Source organism: Balaenoptera physalus (genome assembly GCF_965194825.1).
Source record: "Balaenoptera physalus genome assembly, chromosome: 1".
Taxonomy (NCBI): domain Eukaryota; kingdom Metazoa; phylum Chordata; class Mammalia; order Artiodactyla; family Balaenopteridae; genus Balaenoptera; species Balaenoptera physalus.
Genome location: NC_138882.1, coordinates 138,337,515 through 138,363,974, shown reverse-complemented (window position 1 = coordinate 138,363,974; position 26,460 = coordinate 138,337,515). Strand labels below are relative to the sequence as shown.

Below are 26,460 nucleotides of genomic sequence, written 5' to 3'. Positions count from 1 at the left end.
CTCTACACAAGTAGAAAAACCAGACAAAGTATGTGAAAGCAACTACAGTCAGGCATTAGGAAACAGGCAGAGCAGGACCATGATCCCTGAAAAAAGGGAAACAAATTAGGTAAACCCTACAATAGCCTAGCTTACTTCTTGGAGGCAGTTTCTGGACTGACGTGCAAGGAGGGGGAACTCAAACCAAAGCTTGTGGCTCTGACCTCGTTGAGTTTGAGAGACAGACCCTCCACCAGCAATCACGCTCTTGGGCATTCACCCCAGAGAAATGAAAACTTACTTTCATACAAAAACCTGTATACAAATATTCATAGCAGTTTTACTTCATCTTATTTTTTTAGCACCTTTATTTTTAAAAGCAAAATATTGAAAACAACCCAAATGTCCTTCAATGGGTGAGCAGTTGAAACTCTGTACATCCATATAATGGAATACTACTCGGCAATAAAATTTATATATTATTTATCATATAAAAGCTATTGCTTCATGCAAAAACTTAGATGGACCTCAGGGGCATAGTGAAATAGTCAATCTGAAAATTTTACACACTGAATAATTCCATTTATATACCATTCTCAAAATTACAAAATTATAGATATGAAGAACAGATTAGTCCTTGCTGGGGTTAGAGACAGAGAATTGAGGTGAGGGCATGGATACAAATATAAAGGAGTAACATGAGGGAGTACTTTTATAGGATGGAAGTGTGCTGTGTCTTGATTGCGGTGATTTCCGTAAATCTGTAGTGGGATAAAATTGCATAAAACTACAGACCCAAATGAATGAAGGTTAAAAAATGGTGACAACTCAATAAAGTCTGTAGTCTAGTTAACAGTAATACACCTGTGTCAATGTTGGATGTGACTCATACTGGTTTTGCTACTGAACTACAACTCTGTAAGATGTCACCGATGGGGTCAACTGGGTGAAAGGTACATGGAACTCTTTGTACTATTTCTGCAACTTCCTGTGAGTCTATGATTATTTCAAAATAAAAGTTTTTAAAAAATTAAAAAACAATTACCAAAGTGATTTATATACTGTATTTCATTTTTTTGTCAATAGAAAAAAATAGATAATCCACCTTCATAAATGTATATGTATGTATATATGTACATGTATATTTATATTATGGATATTTGTAAGTAAAGATAAATGTATGTATACATACAGATATTCATACTTGTATATCTTTGTAAGAGTACAAAAGATGTGGATGAATAAACCTCAACTGCTAAAATGTGTCTGTCTCAGAGGAAAGGATTAGAGGGAAGAGGCCAAAGACTATTAATATTTCTTTATATAATTTTCCTTTTGTATAATTTTCTTTATACATATCTATATGTTGCTTAACTTGTTTCCAACAGTGTAATTTGAAAATTAAGAAAAGGTTTTTAAAATGATTATATATACTTTCAGAAGAATCTCCAGAGAATTTTCTATCAGTAACACATGAATAGTAACACAAAATGAGAAAATATGTGGAAATGTTTTGCCCAAAGGAAGCTCCCAGGAAAAGTAAGAATTATTATTACTAATTATAACTTAAAATTTTATGTAAAAGGGAATTTTGTGACAAATTTAATAGATTTATCTCTGATTATATTTTTTAAAGTATATTACAATTCATTTTAAACAAAAAATAAAAAAGCAATAAACTTTGGGGTGTCAAAGTCTAAAAGGTCTGCTTTAGTTAAGTTACCCCTGGTTTGTTATTCAAAATTTTGATAGCTATAACAGAATTAATTTATTCCATTTTTCAGTATTCCTTTACTTTATTTTCTGAATGAAAGGAGATAATTATGAAAAATTAAAAAGAAACCAAATTATTATTCAAACACCAACGTTTTCATTTTCAAATTGCAAATATGTTCATTCACTTAAGAGTTCCTCTCTGTGATGTCTTCCTTGATTTCTCAGACTCTATTGTTCCTTATATATGCCTCATTTATTCACATTGTTATATTATTTTACAAGTCTTTTTGCAACCAAATTAAATTGCTCACCTATGGTAAAAAATCTGGTGTTTCAGAACTGTATTCTTTATTAATATTTTATATTAGATTTTATAAGAGACTCACCCTTTTTAGTTTAATTATTTTCTATGAACTTTATTTCTAATTTGGTAGCTATACCAAATATTTTCTTCCTTTTAAAGAACCAGCTAAACAAGTTTTTATGTTTAACAGGTTAGTAAGAACTATAGGAGTAGTCACATTTACTATTTGACTGCTTAGGATTCTTTTATTTTTAATTTACTTATTTAATTTATTTATTTTTGACTGCGTTGGGTCTTTGTTGCTGCGCGCGGGCTTTCTCTAGTTGCGGTGAGTGGGGGCTACTCTTCGTTGCAGTGCACGGGTTTCTTATTGCAGTGGCTTCTCCTGTTGCAGAGCATGGGCTCTAGGCACACGGGCTTCAGTAGTTGTGGTTCGTGGGCTCTAGAGCACAGGCTCAGTAGTTGTGGTGCATGGGCTTAGCTGCTCCGCGGCACATGGGATCTTCCCGGACCAGGGCTCAAATCCGTGTCCCCTACATTGGCAGGCGGATTCTTAACCACTGCACCACCAGGCAAACCCAGGATTTTTTTTTTTTTTTTAAGCAGGTTAGATACATCATAACCAAATACAGCAGCTACCTAAAAGTTACCTTGTATATTTAATTAATTCTTTATAGTATTACATAGATGACTTTTTCAACTAATATAATTATTTGTTTTTTACAAATTGGTTTGTAGTCTCATACTAATGCATCATTAACTAAAAAGTAAAAATCGTTCACATTTGAAATGATAACCTTTTAATGGAAAATCAAATTTTAGCCTATATTTTACAAACCTTTGCTCTTATGGCCAAGAGTGTCTTTGCTTGCTCATCCAGAATATCTAACTTCTCTAAGATTTTTTTTGCCATTGTCAGTCCGTAAATTCCTATTTTAAAAGGAGGGGAAAAAATAATAAATCTCCAAAGCAATTAAAATTTAAACATATAATCAATTATTTAGGCATAAATTAAGAGATCCACCTTTACAATACTGTTTTAGGTAAAGAACTGTATAGATCATGGAATAAACCACAGAATTGTAGAGGGACCCAAGTTTTTTAGATAGAAGCTCATATGATCAGAATTCCCAGAAGCATGTGGGCCCCAGGAATTTTTAAATGTATGATAAAGGTGAGCTGGAGAAAGTTCAAGATTACTGTATGAGAACCAGATGTGACTCATACCTGAAGCAAGGGCATGCAGCTTGATTTATACCTATTTTCTTTTTGTCATGATTTAATTTTAATGAAAGTAAATAAGAAGAGCTCACATTTATAGAATTAATTACATTCCAATTAAATTGGTCAATGATCCAAAACTGTTAATACAGCACTTAGAAGACAATCAGTCACACAGAAGGAGCAGCAACCAAACTGGTGAGGTTCTGTTGCCATAATAGTTCTTATTTTCCAGTTAATTAATTTGCTGAAAATTTCATCTGTGGTCAGATGGTCCACATTAGTTTTGGGGACCTGAGTGTTAGCCATCAGGACCTGGTCTAATTTATTTCCACTTTCAGATGAGAAAATTAAAAGCCACAAAGTACCTTACAATGCAATACAAATAGCTAGGGGCAGAGTGGAGGCAAGGATCAGGAATATTAACCCAAATCTCCCTCTATTTTATTTATTTTTAAAATTTGAGTAGACATTTATGCATTTGACATATTTTTGCTCAGTGAATTGAATGGGCTCCAGCGGCATTTAAATGTAAAAGTTCACAGAAAGTATTGAATTCATTAATATTTCTAATGAGCATCAATGTCAACACTAAGGTTCTTTCTAGCTCAAAATAATTTTATGCGATGTCTCCCATATTGTGTATTATTCAATCAATATCACACAGAGACAATAAAGCATGAAAAGACAAGAATTAAGAATCCTATGCCAAAAGCTCCTATTATTTTGTACTTGGTTTCTTTTAGCTCTCTTTTCTACTTTCTTTCCTTTACTACCTATTGCCCTGGGAGTGAATTCCTGGTGCTCTCCTAGTGTCTTTCCATCCCAGCATGCCCTCTGACATTTTGCTACATCTAAATACTTCACCTCTGTCCCATGATGTAATCCAATGTGACAAAGGGCTTTTGTGGGCTATGAGGCTGCGGGCAGATAGCCTGCCTTGTTATGAACCACATAACCTTGGGTTGCAGGTTGGAAAGGAGAGATGCAGGGCAAGGGTGTTAGCACAGTGTGAATGCCTCAGACTCTCTGGGTCTCCTACAGGAGAGGAGGGGAGAGATTTTGGAAGAGAATAGAGATTATCTGGACGCTATATACTGTCTTTTCAGATTCAGGAACCACCCCTCTTACATATCCTAAAAACAACTTCAGGAATTTTAGTTTCTGTGTTTCCCTTAAACATAATATGACTTCAAGTGTGGGGAAGGATGCTATATTTCTCACCAAAATTTATTTTATTGGGGACAAAGGTTTCTATTTCTAAATGAGAGAGAGAGGTAAATAACTAGAGGAACCGGCATATTGAAACTAATGCATTTCCAAGTTTGGGGAAGGTAAAAATTACATGAGGGAACTGAGACATGCTGCTTACTGTGAGAGGGATGGAAAGCAGGTCCTTTTAAAGGGTAAAATGTCTTATGCCTCTTACTTTTAGAGTCCCTCATCTTTAACATCACATCAGACTTTTTAAGCTATACCACATCATCCCATTTTTTACACACACACACGCACACAGAGCTGCAATTTGAAAGAATTTTTATGTTTTTGATTTAAAATTATTTTGCTATGATATGATTTCTGGCAAATCACTGTGCATATCATGAGTTTCTCTGAAGTGAAGAATACGAAATTTGACACTTAATGAAATTGACGGAATGTTATTAGTTTCAGTTTTGCAGTTTTATTTTCATATTTTGGAACCAATACTTCCTTTTTCAGTTTGCAAATGTTTTTATAGGTCTTTGGCAATGTGCCAATGGTTCCCAGTGGAGGAAGGGCACTGGGAGAAAGTAGAGGTGAGACTAACACTACAGACTAGCTTGCTTGCTTTCATCATCATACCAAGGGTTCCAAGGACCTAGCTGTGTCTCTTCAAGTAAATGCTGAGAGCAAAGGAACATCAGGTCTAATATGATGATGCATCCCAACTGCTTTTGCATGAAGTAAAAACTAATCTTTTGATGCAAAATGCATCTACTGTACTAAACGTTCTTCAATTTGACCTTCTGTTTCAGTCCTTTCTTGATTTAATCTTTTATTGATACTTTTTAATGTCTATTTTAAACCAGCATATTGGCTTAATACTTCTGCTTCATATTTATACTTCTATGGGCATAAATTCTGCTTCATTGTCCTATTTCTATGAGCATACATTTTCATTTAAAGATAAACATTTCATTTGGCCTCCAGCTACTAACTCTATTACATGAAAGACACTGTGCTAGGTATTCTACCAAATTTACTGAGTAAGTTGGCACCTGGCAGACATTTTTCTTGTGACACCCATCTTCCTAGGCAAGGCAAATAGTCTCTCCTATTTCAGGTAAGAACTTCTTCAACTTCCACTTCTCATACCAAAGTCTCATCGGCATCCATTCCCATCTCACCTGTATTTTAATTTTAACAGAAGTATTTCCTCTCCCATCCAAAGCTAATCCCTCCCAAATACTCTAGGTTCTACTACCTCTGGCCTCCTAAAAGAACTACTTCCATTTTTAATCCCCTCTTTCCTCTATCTTTCATTGGTTTTCTTCTCCTTAGCATGCTCAAGTCTCTTCTATTTAAAAAAAGAAAAAAGGAAAAAATTCCTCCTCTAACCTTACTAGCCATTATTCTCTCTCATCTTCCCTTTATTGCCCAATTTCTTAAGCTAGTTGTCTATACTTAGGTTTTCTAATTTTTTACATCTCTTTTCCTTCTCAGTCAGCCATCATTTGACTTCCTCTTAAACTATTCCTCTAAATCTGCTCTCATAAGTCACGAGGGTCACCATCTTATACATAGGTGGGCACTTTTCTGCTCTTATTTACCTTATTTGAGTTTTTATAACTTTTGCTAATGTTGACCACCCCTTCCTATGGGTCTCCCTTCTCTTGGTTTCTGTGACAACAGTCACATCTTCTTACCTTCTCTGAACATTCCTTGCCAATGTCTTCAACTTGCTCTTCTTTCTCAGACCGCTTCCTAAATACTAGTGTTCCTAAATGTTCAGCCATCTTTTCCACTATTCCATATATTCTTCCAGGATGAGCTTCCAAACCCATGGCTTCATCTACCACCATTTATTTCTAAAGAAAATCTCTCTTCTGAGTTCCAAACCTATATACCTCACTCAATCCAGATTTCCCACAGGTAGCCCAAAGGTAGGTCTAAAAGTAAATCCATTCTTCTGCTCCCTTAGCCGAAAATCTCTTCCAACCTTTATTATCACGTAGGCATCTCTTTATTATCACACAGGTTGTATCTTAGGCATCCAGCCCATAAACTTAGGAGTTGTAATGGTTCTCAATCCTAGTTACACTGCAGAATGAACTCAAACGGTTTGAAGAAATACAAATTCCCAGTTACCACCTCAGATCCACTAAGTCAGGATTTATGGAGGTAAAGACCCGGGATCTATTTTTTAGAGCCATTCTGATGCAGCCGTTCCCCAAACCAGAATTTTGTCACCACTCTCCTGGAAAACTCCCTCCCACCCTTTCCCTAAATATACAACAATCACTTTCTCTTGTATATGCTACATCCTACATATCTTTTTAGTTTTTTTCCTCTTATCCATTCACATTGCTATTGCCTCAGTTTAAGATTCCATAACTTGTTGTCTGGATTATTGTAGTAGTTTCAAAATATGTCTGTACATTTGTTCCATCCTATCCATTTTATTCTTCACTTTTGCCTGAATTATTTTTTCAAGAAAAATACAATCACATGCCTCCCTGATTGCAGCTTCAACGCCTCCCTATAGCTTTCAGGACAAAGGTCAAGCTCCTTGATTTATCATGCAAGGCTCATGGTTTGGTCTCTGACTAAGCCTTTAACCTCACCTGCCTCTCCCTCACGTACACTTTTGATAGTCCAGTCCTAATGAATAACTTGCAATTCTTGAATGTGTTGTATTTTCCTTTACTTGTTGCTTTGTCTTTGCTGTTCCTTCTGCCTACAATGCTGTTATCTATTCCCTGTATTTCTAAGTCCCATTCATCTCTCAAGACCCAACACAAGTAATACCTCCGCTGGGAGGCTTTCCCTGATACACTGTGATTTAGATGTCCAACGTCTGTGTTCACATGATAGTCTACGTATACTGCTATCCAGGTACTTAATCACACTTTATTAAAGCATTTGATATACTTTATTCCCCCCTATACTGTTTCTTGAAGGCAGGAACCATGTCTAATTCATCTTTGCATCCCTAATACCTAACAAACTAAATAAATGAATTAACCATCAGCCATAGAGGAAATGGAAAACAGTAAATGCTACATTTGCTTTCATCCTGCATTTACATTTATGAGTATACATAAATCTTTGACAGAGTCCTGTTGAGGTTCTTCTAGATCCTACTTCATAGGGTTATGAGGTTTAATTGAGTGAATGCAGGTGACACATTAAGTGCTTGATAAGAAAAGAAGTAATATAAGTAATGATACACTTACCAGTTAGGGTTAAGATGTGTGAGATTACGTATAAATTCTGCAAAATGCATGTTCCTCATATGCATATCATTTTGGTTTTTTCTGCATACCTGCCACCATGCAATCACCAATGGTTTCCATACGTCTTATGGCCTACTTGCTTCCTTCACAGTATATTTCTTCAATTATACCTGTACTAAATGCTTGGAACTTGGGAAACAATAAGTATTCAGCAAGTCAGTATCTTCTATTTTAATCCAGTAATTCAGTATCTTCTGTACCATGTTATCTATTACCTTGTTTCCTTTCCTTCTCTAATTTTCTCATAGTTTTACTTCTCAATTTTTTATTAAATTCTTATTCTGAATTCAGTGAACAGAAACTAAAACTCATTGCCCCATAAAGTGTTAGTGTAGGTCTTGAATACATAGTAACTGTTTAGGGACACTACCTTGATAAGCATTACTATGTTGCCATACTGGAGACTCATCAAAAAACAAAATTAGTTTGTGTTCAAGTAAATAGATCTAATCATCCCCCTTTCAACTGATATATTAACTAGGGGTGAAAGAGATGATCTCACTTCTTAACTATGTATCGATATATCTGAAGCATTCTTATATATACTTACGGTTGCTGGGAAATCCTCCCTTCTGGAATAGAGAGTTCTTATGTGGTCACAGAAACCTAACCCATAGAATCTTGGGGTTAAGATGGGTCAATAGTCTTTCACATGATTCCATGAAGAGTGAGGCAACATTGACCCCAAATGGACAAGACCTTTCTGATCCTTGCTTTTATTTTCATTGTCACGTCTTCCTTCAGACCTTTAGGTGTTCATTTTCCCTCCTCTCAGTTACTACGCTTCTAATCTCCCTAATTTGCTAGCCCCTAACCTTCCTCCTCAATATCCCTCAAATATTGGTCCATCAAAATGCCATCAGAGCTGTCTTTATTAAACAGGACACTGATCAGGTCCAGCTCCAGCCCACAAACCTCGGCTTGCTCCCCATTACCTGCAGAATAACACGCAAACTCTGCAGATGACATAAAAGACAGTTCAAGAAAACAGTCCAGGACCTGGCTCAGTCTACCTTTCCAGTTAATCTCCCACCATAACCCATCTTCTTCTGCCATATTCTACTACTCCTATTCCCCAGACACATCCTGCCCCTTTCCAAGCATGTCCTTCACTCCTGTTTTTCCTTCCACTTGGGATGTTCTTTCCTCATGTCTTCCAGTCAAAAGCCTATTCTTTCTCAACTCCTAATGTAAAGGCAACCTCTTCTGTGAGACTTTGCTTGACATTCTTTCATTCTTTGTCCCGGTGACAGTTTCATTTTCTTGTGTGCTCCTATCACACTTTGTCCTTCATTATAGAACTTGGCACATTGTGCTACAGAGATTTACCATTTGACAAATTTCTTCCTCACTGTGTTAAAAGCTCATTTAAAGCAAGAATTGATTTACCTACCTTTGAATCTCAGCACCAGGCAAAGGATTTTATACCTAACTGGGATCTGAAAATTATAACTTAGTTTGGAGATGTCTCTGAGTAAAACGGTTTAGGGGGAGTAATCCCAGTTTATCTGTAATGGATGATATTAATTCATGATGATTTACTGGGGATGAAATATGAAGTTGAGTGAATTATAAAATTTGGTTCTTGCCAAATCTAAACTCAGTAAAATTATTTTCAAAGGAAACTTGGATTTATGTTCTTAATTACTGGCTCAGTAATGACGGTTTTTTGAAAAAGAACACAATGAAATAGAGAACTTGCCAACTAGAGCAGAATAAAATCCCCAGTCACTCTCATAGTAAATCATCCACGGGGCTCACTGCGAAGACTTGGCTACATCAACAAACAATTTCAAGGTTGCAAGGCCAACATTATAAGCACATCAGAGACTGAGTTGTTACTAAAAATAACAATACCAAACTAAAAAGTTACTTTTAAGAGCATTAATTCATTTTAACAGTTAGCACTTTGAAAAAAAAGTCAAAAACCAAACAAACAAAAAGCCCAACGTTGCCAACATAATCAGCTCTGCTAAGAAGACTTCTTCAGCAAGCTGCAAATGTCTCCTATTAAAGGAAGAACTTAGGAAAACTGAAAGTGGCTCTAAACTCACAAACTAAAGAGCACGACTGAGCAACTATCTAGAAAATGGGGAGGCTCAAATTAAAATTTACTCCATTACCTGGTTTACCAGTTCAAATGTTTACTCCTTGCAGGCAAGGCCTCTGTCTTATACTTGTACCTGATACAGTCCACTAAACACTGTATTGAACACAGAGTAAGCACTCCGTTAAATGATTACTTTTTGCTCAATAATGAGATAACTGGCTGAATGTCTTTACCTCACATTCCAAGTACACACACAAGGGAATTCTTTTTTTAGTCTAAAATGTTGATAAATGACTCATATTATAGGCTGACTTATGTCACCCCCAAAGGTGTAAGTTGAAGCCCTAATCCCAAGTATCTCAGAATGTGGATGTATTTGGAGGGAGGGCCTTTATTTTAAAGAGGTAATTAAGTTAAAATGAGGTCATTAGAGTGGGCCTTGATCCACTATGACTAGTGTCATATAGGAAGAAAAGACTAAGACATAGACAATATGCACAAAGGAAAGACCATGTGAGAACACAGGGAAAAGGCATCCATCTGCAAGCCAAGGAGGGAGGTCTAAGAAGAAACCAACTCTGCAGACACCTTGGTTTTGAACTTCTAGCCTCCAGAATTGTGAGGAATAAATTACTGTTGTTTAAGTCACACCATCTGTGGTATGGTGTTATGGCAGCCCCAGAAAACTAATACAGCACACAAATCACGAGAACTAATTTAAAAACTCATTATTAGAAGAATTAATTATTAAAGCTGGCCTACGTGCATAGATCCACACCGTATAATTTCTTGTCCCCTTTTTGTTATAGGAGAGCAGGAGAGGAAATTGCCTCTTCTTTTTCAAACATTACTAAAATTTGCCAGTCAACCAATTTGAGGTTGGATGGTAAGATTCTAATGGCAAATATCAAAGATGTTTTAAAAGTATGATGTATATGTTCTGGGGAGTATTACTGTGGGCAACCAATGAGATAACGATTGGAAGAATCCATTGGCAAATTCGAAATCCCACCACAATTATTGCAGGAGTGATCAACTCCAGCCAGCCCCGTCCGGGCCCGTTCTGTTTTGGGAAGTTTGAAGTGCACCAATTATGCAGTCCAGAGTCGGCTTGCACCACATGCCCACCCTCCAGTTCTGCTTCCCCAGGGAGCCTCCACCGCAGGAACCGCCGGCGGGGTGCAGGGGCACGGGTGCACGTGGAATACAAGGGCCCTGCTCACTCTGTGCCTACGATCCTTAAATAGGAAGCCAAAATATCAAAGATGTTTTGATTGAGGAAGCTCCTTAAAATTAAGTATAGAAGAAGCAAAGGTCTTTTCAAGGAACCTGGGAAAAGCCCCTGAGGCCGGCCTCCCACCTGCAGCCCACACTCACCTGAGAAAGCGTGGCAAGAGCAAGCCCGCAACCCAGCGTGATGGTGACGCCTCTCACCCAATCCCTCCCCAGTCAGATCTCGCTGGAGAAATTACCGCAACCAGGGCAGGAGGGGTCTAAGAGTTAATAAAACTATGCATTTCTTTATTTTTTAAAATTAATTAATTTTATTTTATTTATTTATTTTTGGCTGCACTGGGTCTTTGTTGCTGCACGCAGGCTTTTCTCTGGTTGCGGCGAGCGGGGGCTACTCTTCGTTGCGGTGCACGGGCTTCTCATTGCGGTGGCTTCTCTTGTTGGGAGCATGGGCTCTAGTCGTGCAGGCTTCAGTAGTTGTGGCATGCGGGCTTCAGTAGTTGTGGCTCGTGGGCTCTAGAGCGCAGGCTCAATAGTTGTGGTACACCGGCCTAGCTGCTCTGCGGCATGTGGGATCCTCCCGGGCCAGGGCTCGAGCCCGTGTCTCCTGCATTGGCAGGCAGATTCCCAACCACTGCACCACCTGGGAAGCCCCAAAACTATGCATTTCTTATTTCGCCTTCCATCTCTATACAAATTTTAATTTCCAGGCTTCCAGCGCCTCTACCTCCCCAGACTGCATCTACTTCTTTCTTTTCTCTTCTGGCTCTGGTAGCTCTTTTCTGCCCGCTTTAGCCCCTTGGCAATGCGTCCTGTGTCCACAGGAACAGTTTCCTGAGCTTTCCCTACCTTGAAAAGGTCTTGAGAGCAGAGTTCTCTCTCCTCCAAGGGGTTTTCGACCCCATACTTCTGTCACTAAAAGCCAAAATGACTCACCAAATCCTTAGGGATATAAAAACTATTATGCTGAAGACTGTAAGGAGAGAGAGGTTAAGGAAAGAAGAAAATCAAGTAAAAAGAACTGGGGAGCAGCGACTTTGCTTCTCTTTATTTCCTTCTTCCTTTTGTACTTTCTTGGAAACGCAGAATTTCAAGAAGAAGCTTAAAGCTTCCTCCATGCAGTTTGTAGCTCTGAATGGAAGTTGACAATCTATTTTTGAATACTTGATGAAAGATTGCTTTCATGACTTATGACATTAAACAAACAAACAAAAGAAAACCCATTCTTATTCCTGAGGCCAAGAAACAGCCCGTGTGATTGGTAAGATCACCCTTGTATTTTACAAGTTGTATAGCAGGTTTGGCCACACACACACACACACACACACACACACACACTCTACACCATTCATACACACCACAGAATCATAATCTAAAAATGACTGACTTGAAAACATTCTTGATTCGCTCAAGAACGGTGGAGCATTTCTACAACAATGATTAATTTTTTAGTCAAAAGTTATGTTGATAACTATTTCAGGAATGTGCCTTAACTGATGCAAATCAAAATAGAAGTAAAAGCTTTAGAAAACAGCATTAATTATCACAAGTCCATCCTAGTGGCAATGACAGAACTTTGCAAAAAAAGTAGTTTTAACTATGTAGTAATAAAAATTGAGCTAGAAATTGTTATTCATAGCCAATGTATGAAAAAATTGGAATCAATTTATTTAAATATAAGATTTTCAATCATAAAAGTATAAGGTAGTTTAATTCTATCATATTTTTAAAACCATATCCATTCAAGTACAATGATTTGTATGGAATTGGTAAATAGAATCTAGTGGACATTTAACTAATATTATTATAATGCCGTCACCTCAAATTTGCACAAAGGTGAAATTAGCTTCTTAAATAAAGGAGAACTGAGTTCAGAATTGTTAGCCACTTACCAATTTTTACTCAATAAAATTTATAAAACATGAATCTTATATAAAATTCTTAGAATATTATCATTATATCAGTTAATATTTATGGAACACAACTATGTGCCAGATACTAGACTAGAAATTTTTAATAACATCGCTCATTCAATCCTTCATCTTTCATTAATCCTTAATCTTTAATTAGTATGTATGAGAAAGGTATTATCTTCAATTTTAGAAATGATCAAACGCAAAGAAATTATGTGATTTGCCCAATATTATACAATTATTAAGCATTAATATAACATAAAGTATTTTCTCTTTAATAAAAAACATTTGATAAAATGTACACCAGAAACAATTTAAATGGATTCTTTCCTAACTTCCTTAATTGCTCTCAGTTAAATTCAACAGGTATTTACTGAATGAGCTAATGAACCTATTATAGATAAATATTGGGTAAAGGAGTCTAATGAATGCTTTATTTTAAAAGTATACAATGTCTTAAAACATAAGCAAACAAACAACACTATCTTAAAACATAAACTGTACTCTACCGATATAAGAAAGCAAAGAAAGTAGTATCTGCAGACTTTTTCCTCCTGCAGGGTGTTTAGGCCAACCACAAAGTTAGAGGGCATCTTCCCCAAGACCACTCACTTCTGACACCAAGTTTGAATCCTCAGGTTCAATAATTAGCTAGAAGGACTCACAGAACTCATTGAAAGCCATTATACTCAAGGTTAGGGTTTATTACAGGGAAAGGATACAGGTTAAAATCAACCAAGGAAAAAAACACATAGGGCAGAGTCCAGGAGAAGTGCCAAATGCAGAGCTTCTTTTGTCCTTTTCCTGGGGTCAGGAACAGCTTACTCTCCCAGTATCGACTTATGACAATGCATAAGGAGCACAGCCAACCCGGGAAGCTCACCTGAGTTTTGTGCCCAGAGTTTTTAGTGGAGGTTCATCATATAGGCATGATTGACTGATTAATTGCACACATGGTTAATCTCAGTCTCCAGGTTGACTGATCCAAAGCCCCCACTTTAAGTCACATTGTTGGTCTTTCTGGAGTGGTCATTCCCCACCCCTAAGACTATGCGGGAGGAGCCAGCCCTCCACCCTAAATCGCACTGTTGGACTATCCAGTGTGACCCAAGGCCCCCAGGCAAACAAAGACACTCTATCAGGCACAACATTCCTAGGACCCAGAGATTACCTCCCAGAAGCCAAGGGCAAAGTCCAGAGCATCTTTTTGGGCAAGAGATTCTTTACTACATACTGACTGTATCTTGTTCAGAAAATATCCAGATTTTTATTTAGCCATTCAGAAATGGTGAAATCCTGTCTTTCCCCACCTTCTGTCCTCTCTAGAAAAGGGAGCATTTCTTTTCTTGCCCCACACAAATCATGAAGCCTGGGAGAAGTGTCATTATTCTTCAACTTTCCTATTGTCCCTTTCATACCTCTATTTTTCTTCTTCCTTAGGAAAGGCTTCCTTTTATGAAGTTTGTGCCAACCATCTCTCCATACCTACTTATTAATAAATTCCCAGCCATTTCTCACTTTTATGGATTTGGGACCTTTCTCAGTCTCTATATTAAATTTATGAAGTCAATAGTTTCACCTCAACACTCATTAACCTCCCAGATTAAAGCTATCTTTACTTCATTGTCCACTAAAACTGAAACTCTGAAATCTTGAGCTTTAATAGATCACCTTAGATCACAAACTCTCATTCCTTTAGCCTATCACCTCTCTTACTTCTAGATAATGGGCTCTTTGGCCCCTTAGTGACCCCTTACTTCCATCTTTCTTATTTGAAAATCCAATGGACATCTTTCAGACCCTATGTTATTTGACCTCTGTTTTGAATTTGACACTGTTGACTTCTGGCTCCTTGAAATGTTCCTTGGCTTCAAGGAATGCTACTCTCTCCTACTTCTCCTGCCTACTTCTCCTGCCTTACTGAGAATTTTCTTATTACTCTCCTTTATGGACTCCTATTCCTCTGCTCACTCCTCAAATACTATTCTACCCTGGGATTCTTTCCTGTTATTATCTTCCTTCGTTCTGAAACAGGAGGGAAGGGGACAGGGCACAACCTTTAAAAGAATGACATAGCTGTTGAGGATACAACGTAATGGGTTAGAACCGATTTGCCCCAAGATGGCAGATGATTTGACTTCCAGTAGATGTCTGGGCCTCATTATGCACTCATTGTAATACATCAGCTAAATGACACAACCACCGGCGCCAAGGCAGTTCTGAGGCTGACCATAAGAGGCCAAAAAGAGAGAGATGGCCCAATTCCTGGAAATCCCCAGCCCTTCCCTAAAATAGTTGGAACAGTCCTCCCACTTGGTAGCCCGTGAAATTACCCAGCCCATAAAAACTAACCACCCCATATCTCGGGGCTGCTCTCACCTTTTGAGACAGACTACACTTTGTCTATGGAATGTGTATCTTTCTAATAAATCCACTTCTTACCTATCAATTTGCCTCTTGCTGAATTCCTTCTGCACTGAGACATAAAGAACCTGAGCTTCACTAAGTCCTGAGACCAGGTGTCCGATCTCAATTAAGAGACAGTAGGTTCGAGTCCTAGCCCGTGGGTTCAAGTTCCAATCTGAGTTTTGGCTGAGTAAAAGTCTCAGCCCACGGGTTCAAGTCTTAGAGTTTTGGCTGAGTCTCAGCCCAGGGGTTCAAGTACCAATCTGAGTTTTGGCTGGGTTCGAGTCCCATCTGAGGTGTGCGGTTTCAGTTCCCTTCCTGGCCTTGACATTGCCCTCAGAACACAGTCCAAATTACACAGTAAAGAATACAGATATGGAGATTTCTACCATCTGAGTCCAGTTTATGTTGAACTGAGTTCTGATTTTTTTTTTTTAAATCTCAGCCAATCCCTGGTATACAAAATGACAGCCTTATCTGTTCATGTACATTTTTCAGATGTTTCAGGTTTTCATACCTTTGTGCCTTTGTTTATGCTGCTCCCTCAGTACAGACACTTTAGAGGAACTTAATCCCAAAGTTCCAAGGGGAGAACATGTTGTCTATACTATGCCAATGAGACCACTGACTGTACCCCCTGACCACAGTGATTGACTCAGGGAGAGGCACATGACTCACGTGAGGCCACTTAGGGCCCTGGGTCAAGCTACCATGGAAGTTAGAACTACTGCCAGACTTTTTCAGGATAAAATAAATTCTCTTTGTGTACAAACCAGTTTGGATTTATTTTTTCACTTCCTATAAAAGGAAATCTAAAAACTGATACTATGCTTAACAAATATTTGTCAAATGAATGGAAACCGTAAAATAGGTAGATTAATGATCTCATAGGGCTGGTCTGAGAATTAAATGATTTACCAATCTGAAGCACCAAGCCCAGTGCCTAACAAAAGCAGATTCTCAAAACTTTCATTATGTTTCTGTGCCCCTAGCCCTCCTCCCTATCTCCACAAAGTCCACAAAACACAATTCAAAATTGCCACCTGAACTTGATTTTATAGTACTAAGAAAGTACATATTCTCAAATATTTAAATTATTAAATCCTAGAGTTTTCCCCCATAAATCCTCTCCTCCTTTTTAAGACCACAACTTTAAACATATTCCTTTGTATAGTATCTTAAAATGTTTTGCTTGCTTTACATGCAAAAACACAATATTTAAAGTAAAGGATTGTAAAATCTGGCTTCATAAATATTTAAAATTTCTGCATGTCAAAAAACATCAAAACATGTTAAACTTGGAAAACTACCCAACATGTGTAAACAAAAAGTATCTCAAAAATCTTAGGAATCATTAAGAAGAGGACAAACACAATAATGGGAAAAAAATGTGTGTTGAATATAAACAGTCCACTTGCAAAAGAATACCTACAAATGACCATTAATTATATTTTTAATTGTCAACAAAATATTCAAAGCCATATGCATTAAACCTACAAAATATAACTTTTTCCTTATCCTATTGGCAATCTGGGGAAAGAAACAGAGAAATATGCACACCTATGCTGTACCAGTGGAAGTATGAATTGTCAGAATGGTGATTTACAATTTGTAGGAAATCTTTCAAAATATATGTAAACTTTGGCCCAGCAATTCCATTTTCAAGAATTTATATTTAGAAATTAATCATAGAAATGCACAAAGAATTAGGCACAATGCTGTTAGTGTAACATTCTTTATAATGGTGTGAAAAATAAAAAATAGAATAATAGCATCTAATTATTATTTATTGAATTCTCAATTACTAAATGTATTATGTATCAAGTACTATACTGAATTTCACATATATTGTCTCATTTATTCTTCATTTTATAGATTACAAGTTGGATTCAGAGACTTTAAGTATCTTGGTTAAGATCATAAAGCTAGTAAGTGGCAGATTCAGAATTTAAACCCAGTTATATCTGTTTCCAAAGCCTATAATCTTTACTACTATTTTCAGATTTTCTTGTCAAGCTTTTGTCCAGCCATAGGATGTTACATATGATGCAGCTATTGAAAGTGATGTAAAGGAATACTTAATGATATAGGAAACTGTTCATGAGGTTGTGTTAGTTGAAAAAAAAATCAGATTATAGGACTTTACATATTTACATTTAGAATTATTATTATTTTTTTAACAAAGTATGGGTCTATGTTCACAGAAAAGATCTGCAATAAAACGTTCTTAAAAGATGGTTATCTTAGGGTGGTAAAACTATTCCTTGGAATTTTTTTTGCTACTTTGTACTCTTTTCCATTTTCTAAATGCACAGAAGACTAATGCGTAGTAGAGACTACATATGAATATGTATTATATTTGCATCCAAGTTATTAAAATACTTCAATATGGCCCCCAACTTTTTTTCTTCTTGTGAAATGTGAAAAGGCAAGAGCCTCTTTGAAAAAAAGTTTGAAATGTCTTTCCATTTGGCATTCAAAAAAGTTTGAATAAAAGTACATAAAGCTAAAGATTTAAAAAATAATAATTTAATGATTTCAAAAGTAAGGGATAAACCAATGAAAAATAGAAAAGCTGAGTGTAGGACTTCCCTGGTGGCGCAGTGGTAAAGAATCTGCCTGCCAATGCAGGGGACATGGGTTCGAGCCCTGGTCAGGGAAGATCCCACATGCCGCGGAGCAACTAAGCCCATGCACCACAACTACTGAGCCTGTGCTCTAGAGCCTGCGAGCCACAACTACTGAGGCTGCATGCCACAACTACTGAAGCCTGCGCGCCTAGAACCAGTGCTATGCAGCGAGAACCCACCGCAATGAGAGGCCTGTGCACCGCAATGAAGATTAGCCCCCGCTTACCACAACTAGAAAAAGCTCGCGTGCAGTAACGAAGACTCAATGCAGCCAAATAAATAAATAAATACATTTAAAAAAAAAAAAAGCTGAGTGTAGACAAGAGGAAAATTGCTGATAATTTGATAGCAATCCCCTTTAAAATGCTTCTATTGTCTGTTCCAGGCTATGGCACTTTTACCTGAGGGAGGGGTCAAGACACTTTTGTGTGAATAAGAGCTGGAGCCCCTCCAATTGGCCTGCTCTCAAAGATGTTTTACAAATACAATACAGCAATCTGCTTTGATCCTAAGGCAGGAAAAATCTGAAATGGTCAAGACACTTTAACTCTGACATCAAGACTCCTAAATATAGATTGTATCCCAGAGTGGAAATAATAGATTAGTTGCTCCTATGACTTATAACATCAGATGTAAACATTTTTATTGTTCAAAGCTAGTGAGGGTACACTCAACTGAATTAATACAATCTCTTATGCTGAGTTGAACTCAGAATTCCTGCTTAGATGAACTTAGTGCTGGGAATCTTATAATTCCAAAATCAGTTTTTCAACTTTTCTACAACTGTGATAGAAAACCAGTTTAACGTGATTTTTATTTTTATTTTACTTTCTTGAAAAAATAAAAAATTATTTATTTATTTTATTTTTTTGGCTGGGTCGAGTCTTAGTTGCAGCACGCGGGATCTTTCATTGCAGCGCTCGGGCTTCTCTCTGTTTGTGGCGTGCAGGCTCCAGAGCACATGGACTCTGTAGCTGCAGCACGTGGGCCTGGTTGTCCCACAGCATGTGGGATCTTAGTTCCCCGACCAGGGATTGAACCCGCATCCCTGCACTGGAAGTCCCAAACACACATCCATAGTGCCTGGACAGGGACATGAACCCTAGGCTGTGATTTTTAAATATATGTTTTATTAGGAATATTTTGCAAGGGATTCTGTCACTTTTAGGAAAATTCTAGGAAATCTGTCTTATTACTTTAAACTGTTCAAAAATACCCTAAAACTAAATAGGAAAAATATTATTATTATAGTCCTAGTAGACCAGTGACAAACCAGGCAAAGTTAAACTGAGGCAGGGAAGGTAGGAGAAAGATAAAAAGGACAGAGAGAGAAATAAGAATAAACTGAATAGGAGGGAAGAGTATTAAAGAGCAAATAAATAATTTCTGTCTAAATAAGGAAAAATAATCATGACGGTTTTATGGTACAAATAAGAATATGCCCTAGATAGCTCTTTTGTTATTTTCTTCTTTTTGGTACTATTTAGAGAAAGAAGGTAATACTTTAAGGGAAAGAAGTTAAGGAGAAAGGAACTAAGACACATGTGCGAGGTATTTTGCTAGATGTTTTATCTATTTATTTCATTAAAAAATGAACCACTTTTTTTCAGTTATATATATATATATATTTTTTGAGATTATTTTCCATTATAGTTTATTACAAACAATTGAATATAGTTCCATGTGTTATACAGTAGGTCCTTGTTGTTTATCTATTTTATATATAGTAGTGTGTACCTGTTAATCCCAAACTCCTAATTTATCTCCCCTTCCCTTTCCCCTCTGGTAACCATAAGTTTGTTTTCTATGTCTGTGAGTCGGTTTCTGTTTTGTAAATAAATTCATTTGTATTATTTTTTAGATTCCACATATAAGTGATATCATATAACATTTGTCTTTCTCTGTCTGACTTGCTTCACGTGATATGTCCATCCATGTCGCTGCAAATGTCAATATTAAGAATGAACAACTTTTGGGACTTCCCTGGTCGTCCAGTGGTTAAGAATCCGCCTTGCAATGCAGGAGACTCGGGTTTGATCCCTGGTCAGGGAACTAAGGTCACACATGCCACGGGGCAACTAAGCCTGCATGCTCTAGAGCCTGCGCGCTATAACTAGAGACAAGCCTGTGCGCCGCAACTACTGATCCCGGGTACTCTGGAGCCCGTGCGCCACAACTAGAGAGAAGCCCATGTGCTGCAACTATTGAGCCCACACGCTCTGGAGCCCACGTGCCACAACTAGAGAGCCTGTGCACCACAATGAAGAGTCCACACACCGCAACCAAAGATCCCACATACCGCAACGAAGATCCTGCGTGCCGCAACTAAGACCCAACACAGCCAGATAAATAAAGAAACAAAATAAAAATAAAATACATTAAAAAAAAGAATGAACCACTTTTAATTGGACCCTGTATTCAGGGCATAACCTCACTTAGTCCTCCCCACAGGCTTAAGAGGTAGGTATTATTATCCCCATTTCATAGATGAGAAAACTGACACTTGGACACGTTAAGTACTTTGACAAAGCCACTTAGGTAGAAAGAGGTAAATTTTTTTTTTTTTCCAAAGCCAGGAGCTTTCTACTCCACCTCACAGCAAAACAAAATCAAAGGCTATACATGTGCTTCAAAGGCAAAACCTAAGCAGAGTGAATATCCTATTTGTGACACAAGACAAATTTTACAGATTAATAGATAAACAATCTTTAGATTGTTTGGCAATGAATAGCATGACTTAGGATATAGTGCTGGGAAGGATTTTTGCTTTAAAAGTAAAATTAAAGGTGAATTGTTGTCTTACTTGGGTTCTCCCAAAAGCAGACCAAGCGAAAACAAGGATTTGGTATAAGGACTTTATTTAGGAGGCGATCCCACGAAGTGTGATGAAGTGAAACAAGGAAAGGAAAGAAGAAAAGTCAATGCTTTAATGAATGGGTTACTGCTGTGGGCAACTGGGGCTCAGTTTCCCTGGGTAATTCTGAGAGCTGATGGAATTGATGTAGAACCGACGACATAATTGTCCCTACGATGGGTGAGGAAGCTAGGGTTTATCCATAACACTCATCCTTCACTGATTGATGGTTATTCTGAGCCATTATATTCCTGGCACTTCGACCCTGCCCCACAAATGGGCTGAGCTCACTCCTGAGGCCAGAGAAAGTCTCTAGGCAGAAAGACACAGATGCTTGAGGTGAGATGCTCTTGGCATATAAAGCAATTCTTCTGGAAGCTGCAAGTGACATCAAGAGTGAATTGAGGGGCTTCCCTGCTGGCGCAGTGGTTAAGAATCCGCCTGCCAATGCAGGGGACACAGGTTCAAGCCCTGGTCCAGGAAGATCCCACATGCCGCGAAGCAACTAAGCCTGTGAGCCACAACTACTGAGCCTGCGTTCTAGAGCCCGCGAGCCACAACTACTGAAGCCCATGTGCCTAGAGCCCATGCTCCGCAACAAGAAAAACCACCGCAATCAGAAGCCCATGCACCACAACTACCAAAGCCCATGCGCCTAGAGCCTATGCTCTGCAAGGAAGAGCAGCCCCTGCTCGCCGCAACTAGAGAAAGGCCGCACACAGCAACGAAGACCCAACGCAGCCAGAAATAAGTAAATAAATAAATAAAAAATTTAAAAAAAGAGTGAATTGAGGGGATTCAAGTAGGACATCAACAGAGTCCAGTAAATAACTGCGTGTGTGTGTGTGTGTGTGTGTGTGTGTGTGTGTGTAACTTTAGTAGAATAAAATGCAGTTTCAGAAGTAGGTTCAAAGAATAAAATGAAGAGAAAAACAATATTCTCTTATTTCACACACCCTTCTACCACTTGATGGCAGTATACAAAAGTTTAGATGATTGAAACTAAAAAAATAGTAGTAATGACTTGAAAGGACACTAAATATCTCATGATAATGGCTGCAAAACAATTTCCCCAAAATGTGTCATTTTCCAGTTGGAGATTAAGCTACTCTTACTATATTGTAGGTTTTTCAGAAAAATTCTTTCTCCAATGTGTCCCTTCTCCCCCAGCCCCTGCCCGTTTTTATATTATTATAACAGTCATGAAATTACTATTATAATGCAGTGAAACTATTGAATGAATGCTTAAACCACTTTCTTACTTTGTATATCTCTTTACTTTTTGCTGCTACTGAGGCCTGATTTGTCTCCTTACATTGGCATTCCTTACAGAAAGAGGAAGATTTTTCTTTCAGTAAGAGAGGAGTTGTCTTTCTTATCAAAATGCTGACAAAAAAATCATCATAAAAGCTGATAACTATGACCATAGGTTTATGACCTAGGTTTATCTTTCCAGCCCCATTTCTCTCTGAAGCTCCATTCATTTTGTGATGGCCTGTTAAACATTTCCACTGGAGGTCCCACAAGCACTGCAAATTCAACATGTCTACTTGTTAATTTATATCCCTGCCTAAATTTGTTCCATCCTGCACCCTTTTGCCCTTTCACTTGGTCACTGAGAATGAAATATTGGAGTCATTTTAATGTGAATAATAATAATAATTAAAATTATTAATTGAGTTCTGAGTCTTTTATATGCATTACCTTATTTAATGCTCAAAACAAGCCTATGAGGTAAGTACTATTGTTAAAGCCATTTTACAAATGAGGAAACAGACTTGCCTACATGTACATGGCTAGTAAGTAGAGGAACTGAGATGTAAACTTGGTGTTTTCAGAGTCCATACTGCTAACCCACACTTAACAGGAGCAGCACCAAATATCCATGTGTCTGAACATTTTCTCACCTCCCTTGCAACTAGGTTGGGATCATCTATCTAGTTCTGGCCAATGAAATGGGAATGGAAGTGATGTGTGTCTCTTCCAGGCCAAGGCACTTAAAGAAATTGTATTCCCCTCAATCCCTTTTTCCCTCAGTTGTGGCAACCTTAGAAGCCATGAATTCCAGATGGCATAGTTACAAGCTGGAGGAGACGCCATATGGTTAAGGAAAAATACCTTTGTGGTAAGTTCCGGAGATTTCAGTTTGTTGTTATCACTGTGTATGCTAGCCTATCCTGACTGATACAAGCGACGTGCCAATAAATTCCTCCTTCTCCATCACTATCCACATCAGATAGATCAATTACCAAATCTTTTCATTCCTCCTTAATTCTTCTTCCTCTCTTAAGTCCTCATTATTTCTCTAATTGGGACAGCTCCTAAATCCTTCTAAATAACTCATCTTCCTGCCTCCATCCTCAACCATCTCCAATCCATACTCCACTGTGCAGCTAGAGTCACCCTTCTAAAATAATATTATATTAATGTCCTGTTCTTACTTAACATTTTTAAACAGCTTCCCATTCCCCAGCAGATAACAGCCAGTCTTCTCAGCAAGGGCCGCAAGATCCTTGACAAGCTTGATAACACCCACCTCACAGGCCACTCTCCTCAACCTCATGTTCATTTCATTCAGGTCCCCAAATACCCCTTATTCTGCTTTCTAACATGCTGCTCCTTTTGGGAATGCCTCTCCTATGCATCTTTTGAAATTCAACTTAGTTGTTGCCTTTCAGGAAGAAATCTTCCCTGACACTTTATTCCATCTCTTTTCTGTGCTCCCATGGCCTCCCTCTCTTCTAGCCCTTATGCCATTGCATTGTAGCTCTTTTTTCCTATATCTGTGTTCATTTCACTAACTGTCATATTCATGTTAATATCTTCACTACCATGCATGCACAGTGTCTGGCACTATTGGATAATTAAATATTTGCTGAATGAATTAATAACTACATGAATGAATGAATAATATTTTTAGCTATAATGTGTTTCCTAGATAAACTGCAGACAATACAAGATCACTAAAATAGTCGCAAAATTGCATTCTCTTGCTGTGGTAGCTAGTTTGCAAGGATGGCCCCCAGTGAACCATGTCTCCCAGTATTCACACCCTTATGTGAACAATTCCCACATTGAGTCTGAACTGGCTCTGTAATTAGTTTTAATCAATAGAACGTGGAAGAATGGATATAGTGCAACTTCTAAGGTTGGGCTTTAAATATCTGCAGGTTCCAATTTTTCTGATTGGGATATTCCCTTTTGGAAACCAACCAGTGTGCTGTGGTTAGTCCAAACCACGGCAATGACATAGGGAGGAAAACTGAGGCACTCTGGTCAGCAGTCCCAGCTGATTTCCCAGATGGCAGCCAGCACAAGCTGCTAGCCATGTGAATGAGCCATCTTGGATGTTCCAGACTAGTTGAGCCACAGACAACTGCAACTCCAGTCAACATCATGTAGGACAGAAGAACCTTTCAGTTTATCCCAGTCATCTCCTTCTCTCCTATTCTGGCTTCATGTGACCACGTCTCCTACGTGTGTAATGACAAAAATGACAATTCTGCTGCCTTCTAAGTGTTTGCCACAGTTACCAGTGCCTGCCAATGTCTATGCTAACATTGCCGGCACTTGATGTTGAGAGTGCAGATGTCTACACTGGGGTGCAGTCTCAGGTCACTACAGAAGTTGTTGTCATGAATACTGCTAACCTCTTGCACTTCATTATCCCACAGAGATCATTGTGAAAAAGCCCTTCAGATCTGATCACATTTTTATTGCGTCCCTTTCACTCTAGGACTCAGGCATGAATCCGTCGGGGATGGGCCACTAAATAATCTGAGTGATAGACAGAAATAGTGCCACATTCATAATCATTTCTCCTCCTTTATCCTGGCCCACTGTCCTTAAGCCATACTTCTGTGCCGTGACATTCCCTTCCCTTGGATTAAAATTTCTCCAGCAAGGCACCAAGGTCCTTCATGTATACAGATCCTAGGGTGTGAACCCCACCAGACCTTCAGACATAACCAGAGAAGACTGAAACCAAGAGGCTCAACATGCTCAGATTCCAGTAGAATTACGACTGGAGATATTTATTCATTCATATGTTTAAGTGCAGAATACCTCTCCTCTTCCCACTTTCATTTGCTAAAAACTACCCTTCTCCTTGGGGAAACTGCCCTTCCCCCTTTCCAATTAATTTTTAAAATTAATTAATTAATTAATTGTTGGCTGTGTTGGGTCTTCGTTGCTGTGCGTGGGCTTTCTCTAGTTGTGGTGAGCGGGAGCTACTCTTTGTTGCGGTGCACGGGCTTCTCATTGTTGTGGCTTCTCTTGTTGCGGAGCACAGGCTCTACAGCGCAGGCTCAGTAGTTGTGGTGCACGGGCTTCGTTGCTCCGCGGCATGTGGGATCTTCCTGGATCAGGGCTCGAACCCGTGTCCTCTGCATCAGCAGGTGGATTCTTAACCGCTGTGCCGCCAGGGAAGTCCCTCCAATTAGTTTTGGTTGGACTGTCAACTACAGTACATCACTCCACCTGGCCTACAGGGATGAGAACATGACCTTGTTCTGGTCAATCATAGTACCCCATCTCTCTAGGAAAAGGGATTATTCTAAAGGATAAGTACAGGTCCCAAGACAGGGCAGAGTCCTTCTCTGAGATTTTTTTCAGGAAAAGACTCCTTCTTTCTTGAGGCACAAAATAAGAAAGTTGTAGTCCTAGGCTTCTATGTGGAAAATATTTTAAGAAAATAAAGCCTAGAAGAATTAAGCAGATGAGAGACGAATGGTATGAAAGAGAGTTAAGTCCTAGTTATGTCAAGTCGGAAGTTTCTCTCCCTGAGATACCTGAAGTTACCTGCTCCCCACAGAAATTCCATCAATTCTATAATGGGCCGCATGCTTTTCCCATTAATTCCCATTTTTTTACTTAAGTAGTTTAAGTTGGATTTCTAGCAGTTACAGTTTAAAAAATTCTGACTATTGCAAATACAAGCACACCAAAATGATAAAAATATTTTTTCCTGTTTTTAATTTATCTGCCTTATATTCATAATGGGAAAATGACTTAAAGTAAAAAGAGCTGAAGTTGAAGTATATTTAAAGAGTTACCTAATAAGAAATCAATGTGCTATGGTATATAATTTGTGGTTGCCACAATCTGATGAGCTTAACAAATTGTTTAAGAAATGAAAATTAGATTTTCAGAGTTTTTTGTAATGGGAAAAATTTAGGGAAAAATGTATGCTTCATTGGAGTAAAATGACAATCTTAAAAGTTACTCAGCTTTCCCATTTTCTCTTGCAACTCCAATTTGAAAATTTGGTTTTTTTAAAAAAAAATTCTCTATAATTTTGCCATCCAGAAAAGAAAAGATACACGATACAATATGAAGTAATGAAACTCTGAGAATTCTTTACTATTGAATAATACTATGCTCTGGATTAATGAAGTTTTTTGTTGGTTTATAGCATAAAACATGTACAAATGTTTAATGATAACATTAAATCATTCTTTTATTTAACAGCTAATTAGTATTAAACTAAGAAGGAAATCTCAGCAAAATATAAAGGTTCTTGTAAACAAGGCTGCAGCAAGGACCACTTGTGAAATGCGTAAAGTATAAAGGTATCTAAAGAAGACAAATTAATTAAATTAATCTTCCAAGATATACTCTGTCAAACAGGAAAGTAGAAAATTGACAACCTAATTTATA

At 38.0% G+C, this 26,460-nt stretch overlaps 1 protein-coding gene across 1 annotated transcript in view; it reads right to left on the bottom strand.

The window, feature by feature from the left end:
* The window catches only part of LOC309641412 (uncharacterized protein C1orf141 homolog), a 59,208-nt gene extending 45,570 nt beyond the window's left edge, over positions 1-13,638 (bottom strand). The window contains 2 exon segments of the mRNA XM_082421435.1: positions 2,838-2,929; positions 7,657-13,638. Of these exon segments, the coding sequence (XP_082277561.1) occupies positions 2,838-2,912 (75 nt within the window). The 5' untranslated portion in view covers positions 2,913-2,929; positions 7,657-13,638.
* Between the last annotated feature and the right edge of the window lie 12,822 nt (positions 13,639-26,460).